Here is a 9,617-nt window from a genome sequence, read left to right as displayed (position 1 = left end):
TTCAACTTGAAGTTAAAGACAATTAAAACAAGTCCACGAGAGCCAAAATATGATCTTGAATATATCCCTCCTGAATTTAGAGACCATCTAAAGAATAGATGCATTGAACACCAGTGACAGAAAACCAGAAGAGTTGTGGGATGACATCAAGAACATCATACATGAAGAAAGCAAGAGGTCACTAAAAAGATGAGAAAAGAAGAGAAGACCAAAATGGATGACAGAAGACACTCTGAAACTTGCCCTTGAGCGGAGAGTAGCTAAAGCAAATGGAAGAAATGACAAGATAAAAGAGCTCTGAAGATTTCAAAGAGCAGCTCGAACAGAAAGCCAATTACTATAATGAAATGTGCAGAGTCGGAGTTAGAAAACCAAAAGGGAAGAACACACTTGGCATTTCTCAAGCTGAAAGAACTGAGGAAAAAATTTAAGCCTCAAGTTGCAATATTGAAATATACCATGGATAAAATATTGAATGATGTAGGAAACATCAAAAGAAGATAGAAGGAATACACAGAATCACTGTACCAAAAACAACTGGTTGATCTTCATCCATTTCGGGAGGTGGCATATGATCTAGAACCAATGGTACTGAAGGAGGAAGTTGAAGCTGCAGAGAAGAAATTGGCAAAGAACGAGGCTCCAGGAATTGATGAAATACCCATTGAGATATTTCAACAAACAGATGCCCCATTGGAGGCACTCACTTTGTTAGCCCAAGAGATTTGGAAGACAGCTACCTGGCCAACTGACTGAAAGAGATCTATATTTATACCATTCCAAAGAAAGGTGATCCCACAGATTGTGGAAATTATCGAATAGTATCATTAATATCGCATGCAAGTAAGCTCTTACTGAAGATAATTCATTAACAGTTGCAGCAGTATATTGACAGAGAACTTCCAGAAGTGCAAGCTGGATTCAGAAGAGGACGTGGAACAAGGGATATCATAGCTGCTGTCTGATGCATCTTGGCTTAAGGCAAAGAATACCAGAAAGATGTTTACTTGTGTTTTATAGACTATGCAAGGGCATTTGATTATGTGGATCATGACAAATTGTGGATAACATTGAGAAGAATGGGAATTCTTGAACACTTGATTATACTCTTGAGGCATCTGTACATTGACCAGGAAGCTGTTGTTGGAACAGAACAAGGGGACACTGCATGGTTTAGAATCAAGAAGGGAGTGCGTCAGGGTTGTATCCTTTCCCCATACTTATTCAATCTATATGCTGAGCAGATGATCCGAGAAGCTGGACTATATGAAGAAAAACATAGCATTAGGATTGGAGGAAGAGTCATTAACAACCTGTGATACATTGACGACACAACTTTGCTTGCTGAAAGTGAGGATGGCTTGAGGCACTTATTGATGGAGATTGAAGACAGAAGTCTGCAGTATGGATAACATCTCAATATGAAGAAAACAAAAATCCTCACAACTGGACCAATAAGCAGCACCACGATAAATGGAGAAAAACTTGAGGTTGTCAAAGAATTCACATAGCTTCATTCTACAATTGACGCCAATAGAAGCAGCAGTCAGGATGTTAGATGACATATAGCACTGGGCAAGTTGGCTGCAAAGGAACTCTTTGAAGTGCTGAGGAGCAAGGATGTCTCCTTGAGGGCTAAGGTGTGCCTGACACAGGCCTTGATATTTTCAGTGACCTCATATGCATGTGAGAGCTGGACAATGAATAAGGAAGACCGAAGAAGAGTTGATGCTTTTGAGTTGTGGTGCTGGCGAAGAATACTGAAAGTACCATGGACTGCTAAAGGAACTAACATCTGTCCTGGAGGAAGTACAGCCGAAATGCTCCTTGGAAGTGAGAATGGACAGACTTTGTCTCACCTACTTTGGTCATGTTGTGAGAAGGGACCATTCTCTGGAGAAGGATGTCATGCTTGGTAAAGTGGAGGGTTGACAAAAGAGGGGAAGGCCTTCAACGAGATGGATTGACACAGTGGCTGTGATGATGGGCTCAGGTATAGCAAGGATCATGGAGCTGGCGCGGGACCAGGCAGTGTTTTGTTATGCTGTGCATAGGGTCACTGTGAGTCTGAAACAACTCGATGACACCTAACAACAACAACATTGTTTGGCTGAAAGTTGAACCATGGGTTGGGGGAGAGGGATGGTAAGTTCAGTTCCAGGCTTGAAGGGTGTCTAAGAGCCATGGTCTTGGTTCCATCAGTGTCTGTCAGACCAGTAAGCCTGATCTTTTGTTTTGTTCCACATTTTTCTCCCACTCTATCTAGGACCTCCTATGTTGATCCCTTTCAGAGTGGTCAGCAGTGGAGCTGGGCACCATCTAGTTCTTCTGGTTTCAGAGTCATGGAGGCTGGGGTTCTTGTGGTCCATTAGTCCTTTAGACTACTGGTTTACTTGTGTTTTTGATTTTCTTCATTCTTCTTTTCACTGGACAAGGAGAGACAGATAGTTGCACTTTAGATGGCCACTCACAAGCTTTTAAGACCCCAGTCACTATTCACCAAAGTAGAATGTATTTAGGTGTGACAGAGGAAATTTCTACATATGTATCTGTATGTGCTACAAATACATCCATGATCACAGTAGAGCATACAGGGGCAAAGTTATGAGAACGTCATAATCATATCCAAACATTTAGAGGGAATGTATCACTGGGCTGGGGGCTCAGCCCTTAGTCTCAGGGGACATCAAGATCATTTGGCATAGCAGTCCACAAAGACTGTTTTACTGGATGCTTACTCAAGTCTACAGTTGAGCTCAAGAATCAGAATTTTTTTTAAAGCTCTTTACATAATATAGTATACAAGTCAGACCTAAGAATCAGTTGTTGTTAGGTGCTGTTGTGTGATTCCAGCTCATGGTGACCCTATGTACAACAGAACAGAACACTACCCAGTCCTGTGCTGTCCTCACAGTCGTTCCTATGTTTGAGCCCATTGTTGCAGCCACTGTTGTTAGTCCATCTTGTTGAGGGTCTTCATCTTTTTCATGACTCTCTACCAAACATGATGTCCTTCTCCAGGCACTGCTCCTTCCTGGCCACACGTACAAAGTACGTGAGACGAAATCTTGTGATCCTTGCTTTTGAGGAGCATTCTGGCTGTAATTCTTCTAATACAGATTTTTTTCATTTTTCTGGCAGTTGATGGTACATTAAGTATTCTTCACCAACACCATATTTCAAAGGTGTCAGTTCTTCAGTCTTCCTTATTCATTATCCAGTTTTCACATGAATATGAGGTGATTTAAAAATACCATGGCTTGGTCACATGCATCTGAGTCCTCAAGGTGATATCTTTGTTTTTTGACACTGTAAGAGGTCTTTTGCAGTAGATTTGCCCAATGCTGTCCATCATTTTATTTCTTGACTGCTGCTTCCATGGACCCAAGTAAAATGAAATCCTTGACAACTTCAGTCTTTTCTCCATTTATCATGATATTAGATATTGGTCCAGTTGTGAAGATTTATTAGTGTTTTCTTTTGTTGAAGTGTAATCTGTACTGATGGCTGTAGTCTTTAATCTTCATCTGTAAGTGCTTCAAGTCTTCTTTTAGCAAGCAAGGTTGGATCATCTGTATATCTCAGGTTTTAATGAGTCTTTCTCCTGTTCTAATGCCCCATTCTTCATATAGTCCAACTTTTCAGATTATTTGCTGAGCATACAGATTGAATAAATATGGTGAAAAGATGCAACCCTGACATACACCTTTCTTGATTTTTAAACCACATAGAGCTCCTTGTTCCATTCAAGTGACTGCCTCTTGGTCTATGTACACTTTTCTCATGAGCACAATGAAGTGTTCTGGAATTCTCATTCTTTGCACTGTTACCTGTAATTTGCTGTGATGTACACAGTTGAATGCCCATGCATAGTCAGTAAAACACAGGTAAACATCTTTCTGGTAATCTCTGCTTTCACTCAAGACCCATCTGACATCAGCAATGATACCCTCATTCCACATCCTTTTCCGAATTGGGCTTGAATTTCTGGCAGTTCTTTGTACATAAATTGGTGCATCCCATTTTGAATGATCTTTAACAAAATTTTGCTTGTGATATTAAAGATACTGTTTGATAATTTCTTCATTCTTTTGAATCACCTTTCTTTGGAATGGGCAGAAATATGGATCTCTTCCAGTTGGTTGGCTAGGTAACTGTCTTCCAGATTTCTTGGCATGGATGAGTGCACTTGCAGTGTTGCATCTATTTACTGAAACATTTCAATTGGCATTCTGTGGTATTCTGTTAATTCCTAGAGCCTTATTTTTCACCAGTGCCTTCGATGGAATTTGGACTTCCTCCTTGAACACCATTGGTTCCTGATCATATACTACCTCTTTTCAGGGCATCAACCAGTTCTTTTTGGTGCAGTGATTCTGTATACTCCTTCCATCTTCTTTTGCTGTTTCCTGTGTCATTCAGTACTTTGCCCATTGAATACATCAACATTGGAACTTGAGGCTTGAAAGTTTTCATCTTTTCTGCTTGAGAAATGTCAAATGTGTTCTTCCTTTCGGTGTTGTAAGTTCAGTACACTAAATAGATATCAAGTGTAGCTGGTTGGAAAAATGGCATGGGAATGACATCTGACCTCTAACTTCACAAGGGGACTGGAGAGCCAAGATCAGCAGCCCAAGGCTGCTTCCTATGAAGTGGCAGTCAGACATGCCTCCACCCTCCATCTTTTAACCAATTCTGACATCAGTTGTCCCTCTAGGGCATTCTCTACTTCTCTGCTAAACTCAAAAAACTCACTGCCGTTGAGTTGGATCCTCCTCATAGCAACCCCTCCTTGGGTTTCCAAGGCAGTATCACTATGAAAATAGATTGTTCAGTCTTCCGAGGAGTGGCTGGTGGGTTTGAACCACCAGCCATCTTGTTATCAGTCAAATGCCTTAGACACTATGCCACTAGAGCTCCCTGTTAGGTTTGATAATTCCTTAGAGTGGCCATGTAACTCACAGACAATACTTAAAATTATGAGGAAGTAACTGGTTACAATTTATGATCAGAAATGACTCAGGATACAGTTCTTCAACCAGAACGACGACTTCTCAGCTATGCCCACAGGCAGGTCTCTCCCTGGCTTTCAGCCTCTAGTCGCTTTGGCCTCACAGCCTCAGCTGTGCTCAGGCAAGTGTTACAGAGCTCTTTTAGCTCTGGCAGTAAGTGCCAAGAGGCACCCTGTTCCGCCAGCAAGCCTCCTGCCCAAAGCTGCTCAACTTCCTTGCTGTGTGTCATGTCCTACTGGTCTCCTGTTTCTGCTGAGTTTGCTGCCGCTGCTTTTCTGCTGCTGCCACTTCTCACCATCTCTCTGTCTTTGGTGTTACAGCCCTCTCGTCTCCTCGGTCTAGGAGGTTCTCGGTGCAGGGATCCCGTATCTGTAGGATGTGCTCCACTCTTAGGTGCTCTTGCTTGTGAGGTCCCTCTTTCCTTCAGGATGACTCATTTTAAGCCTAGCAGGATGGCAGAAGTGACCAATCCCCTTGGTAGGGTTCCATGTACCTTTTTTGTGTGGTCCTACCCCTACAACTCGATGACACATAACCACCACCACCACCACCACAAAAGTACTGTGCACTTTATTTACATTATTGGCAAGTTACCCAGTCCCCTTGTTTGCATACGTCCACCCAGTCATTTGGTGATAGTTACAGTAATTATAACTAACAAGAAACAAGGCCAGCCACTGCTATCGAGTCCATTCTGACTCATAGTGACCCTATAGGACAGAGTAGAACTTCTCCATTGGGTTTCTAAGGCTGTAAATCTTTATGGAAGCAGACTGCCTCTCCCCTGGAGTAACTGATGGGTTCAAACTGCTGACCTTTTGGTTAGCAGCCACATGCTTTAATCGCTGTACCACCAGAGCCCTAGACAGTGGCTAGAAGGGCCATATTAAGTAATTCACTGCATTGCACTAAGGTTTTTTTTTTTTTTTTTTTTTTTTAAAGTGGTGTAGCTATGCCAGTACTTGTTCAATCATTTTCTTATTGGTGGATTTCTAGATTTTTTCCATCAATGCTGTATGTAGTTAAATATCCTTGTACATCCTTATACACTGGTTCTTTCTATAATATATTGTTAGTTGGTTGATCTACACTAGATGGAGTTGGTTCAGACTCATAGGGACCCTCTGTACAAAAGAATGAAACACTGCCGGGGGCTTAAAAACATGAAGCGTATGTGTGCATTTTAAATGTTAAGAGCTCTTCCCAGTTTACTTTCCTAAAGAAATTTTAGTAACATTAAAGTTTTTTTTTAAAGCATAAGCTTCTCTGGTGGTATAGTGCCTAAGGCATTTGACTGCTAACCTGAAGGGTGGCTGTTCAAACCCACCAGCCATTCCTTGGAAGGAAAATTGAACAATCTACTTCTGTGGTGATACTGCCTCAGAAACCCAAGGAGGGGTTGCTATGAGTCAGATCCGACTCGATGGCAGTGAGTTTGGTTTTGGTATCAAACTTTTAGGGTTAATCCTTTTTGCTGAGACAGTGACACATGACAGATGATTCTTCATGGCAAAAGCCACAGAACACTGGCATTCTCATTATAATGGTTGTTGTTGTTAAGTGCTGTCGACTCGCACCGACTCATAGCGACCCCTCCTTGGGTTTCCGAGGCAGTATCACTACGGAAGTAGATTGCCCCATCTTCCTTCTGAGGAGTGGCTGGTAGGTTTGAACTGCCAGACTTCTGGTTAGCAGTCAAATGCCTTAGGCACTGTGCTACCAGAGCTCCCCATTATAATGGTAGAGTGTTTTAAGTGCACAAAAAGCCTTCAGGAGGGAGTCTTCTTGATTGTTGTTTTCCAATAATAGGCTCAAGCATTCACAGGGTAGCCGTCTCATGCTTGGCTTATTTTCTGGCACTCAGGCACTTTTTTAGTTCTTTACGAGTTGTTTTGAAAGTCCAACCCAGCATAGCTTCCAGGCTAGGCAAAGGGGGTCTCAACTCTTCCCTTTGGTGTCTGGGGAAAGGGCTGGCAGAAGATATCTTTTGTAAAGAAAGGTATGTTGTAAAAGTTCCATACTCGGTATCCTTTCATGGAAGAAACTTGTAAGTTGACATGCTTTATCTTGCCCCAAATCATCATCCTAAGTAAGTATTCCTGTACGTACACCACTGGAGTATCCCTTACTGCAAATGAAAGTGGCTTTGTGCTCCAGACTAACTAACTCAATCGCTGCTGTCAATTTGGATCCAACTCATAGCGACCCCTCCTTGAGTTTCTGAGGCGGCATCACTACAGAAATAGATTGCCCAACCTTATTTCCGAGGAGTGGCTGGTGGGTTTGAACCACCAGCCTTCTGGTTAGCAGTCAAATGCCTTAGGCACTACGCCACCAGAGCTCCCGAGTGTTGAATATTATCTGAAATGACCATTTGCAACATTTCTTTGACGTGTCCTCTTCTATTTTAGAAGTGTATTTGTATTTTGTATTCTGTTCCAAAATTTGTTTTAATATTAATGTCAAAAAATGCTTTAAATGACTTGCCCCATTGCAAGCAAACATTCAGAACTTATCCCGAGTCAAAGTTTTCCATAAAATTTACACTTCAGGAATCTGAGGCACGTCTGTAATGTGCATATAACCCATGGGCCGTGCGTGTAAGTATGACAGTTTTGAAGCATAGCCCTAATTTCTTATTTTTTCTTCTAGGTTTATTTTCCATTTTATTTTATGACTTTGACTTGGACATTGCTTACATAGAGGGAATGCATATGCATGTTGTCCAAGCTTTTACAGTATGTCTGTACTTTCACTGTAGTTTCTGTGAGGAATTAATGAAAACGCAAGAAACTATACTTTAACCTTGTCATTTATGGTCTCTCTGTAGGAGGAGAGGGCAGTGAGAGATCGCAGTCTCCTCCAGGTTCAAGACCATGATCAGCCCATTCCCTGGAAGGTGCAGTTTAACTTGGGCAATAGCAGTCGGCCAAGCAATCAGTGTCGTAACTCTATTCAAGGGAAGCACCTCATCACGGATGAACTTGGTAAGGCTGGGCCTCTTCCTCTCCTGCAGTCTGTGAAATGTACTGGTGGGTATATTTATAGGGATGTTTCTATAATACAAGGAGCTCTGGTGGCCCAGTGGTTAAAGCATTAGGCTGCTAATCAAAAGGTTGGTGGTTCAAAGCCACCAACGGCTCCACAGAAGAAAAATGAGACAGTCTGTTTCCCTAAGGATTTACAGCCTTGGAAACTCTATGGGGCAATTCTACTTTCCTTTAGGGTCATTACAAGTCAGCATAAACTCAGGCAGTAGGTTTTTACAATACGTTTTCCTTTTCATTTCCAACATCCCTCACATCTTCTCTTCTAAACCCCACTCATCATTTGAAGGAGCTCTGGTGGCGTAGTGCCTAAGGCATTTGACTGCTAACCAGAAGGTTGGTGGTTCTGTTAGCAGAGCCGCCAAGGGAAACACTAATGCCAAGCAGGATGGTGAAAAAGGAAGGACCTTATTCGTGTGGACACTTGACTCAGTGGATTCACATCCAGAGACTGAGCCCCTAACAAAGGCCATTCAGGGCTTTTATAAGTTTTTGTTTCTGGGGTGTGGGGTGATTGGTTACTTTCTAAAAGACGCAAGCCGGCAGGTATACAGACGTGGAAGAGTGCGCTGGCAAGACGAGGGAAAGATGTGGGGAATGCCTGTTGGGGGATTTCCACTCTCTTAAGTTTTGTTTTCTTGAAACTGGGTCATTTTCTTAAAACTGTGTGTGTCCTGTCTCAGTTCAAACCCACCAGCCACTTTGAAGAAGGAAGACCCTTTATCTACTTCTGTAAAGATTTACCACCTCAGAAACTCATCATTTGAGGATCCCTTTAATGTCAGAGAAGCTTGGTTTGATAAGTTTTAAACATTCTTTGTTCCTATAACTTACAGTCCTAGCTTTTTATCATGCATTAGTCCCTAGGTGACTTCTTGTCAATGTTTCCTATCCTGTAGTATTTTCTGATCTTGCTACTCTTTTCTTTGCATCTTGATGGTGAGCTCTATAGGTTAAGAGCTCACTTTTCCTCCTCGGTAACCTCAGTAACATCCTTATGGTGTTGGCTCTCAGAAAATGTGCTTGTTGATTGGCCACATAATTTCAAATGAATTATAAAAACACTCAAAATGTGTTACTCTTAATAGTTGGAACATGAGCTTGTTTTGGTGCTTGTCCCACACCTATCTATCTTCCTTTTAAGCTTTAATGAAGGAGATGCCTGCATTGGTTAACGTGGCTTGGCTAGACAGCTCTAGAGTTCTTACTTTGTGTTGGACATGGTGCTGAAAGCCTTCCTTAAATATCTCATTTGATTTTTCAAGTCATAACTGCCATTACTACACCAAAAAACAAAACAGTGACTCCTTGATGTTAAATGTCCAGCCAGCATCTAGAGTGCCCTGATTGTTTGCACGTTTTCTTTTTCAACAGTCAGTTTGCAAATTATCTGTTTTTCTGTTTGTTTGTAAATCTTACTCTGTTTCAGAGAGTCCTAGAACAGTTGGCTTATGAACCTGACAATTTAAATCTATACAGGTAACCTCGAATTAGAATTTTCATCTATACTTGACAAAGCTAAATAACATGAAGACGCAAGCTGTCTTTTTTTTTTTTT

General features: G+C 41.7%; 1 protein-coding gene across 1 annotated transcript in view; it reads left to right on the top strand.

Moving 5' to 3' along the window:
- The window catches only part of SPRING1 (SREBF pathway regulator in golgi 1), a 29,969-nt gene that overhangs the window by 13,119 nt on the left and 7,233 nt on the right, over positions 1-9,617 (top strand). The window contains exon 2 of the mRNA XM_007938197.2: positions 7,843-7,999. Coding sequence (XP_007936388.1) covers positions 7,843-7,999 — 157 coding nt within the window. The remainder of the gene's footprint in view (positions 1-7,842; positions 8,000-9,617) is intronic.

This window comes from Orycteropus afer, unplaced genomic scaffold (genome assembly GCF_000298275.1).
Source record: "Orycteropus afer afer isolate SDZICR_OR568_19922 unplaced genomic scaffold, OryAfe1.0 scaffold00048, whole genome shotgun sequence".
Classification (NCBI taxonomy): Eukaryota; Metazoa; Chordata; class Mammalia; order Tubulidentata; family Orycteropodidae; genus Orycteropus; species Orycteropus afer.
Note: the sequence above shows the minus strand (reverse complement) of the source record. Positions and strands in the feature narration are given on the sequence as shown.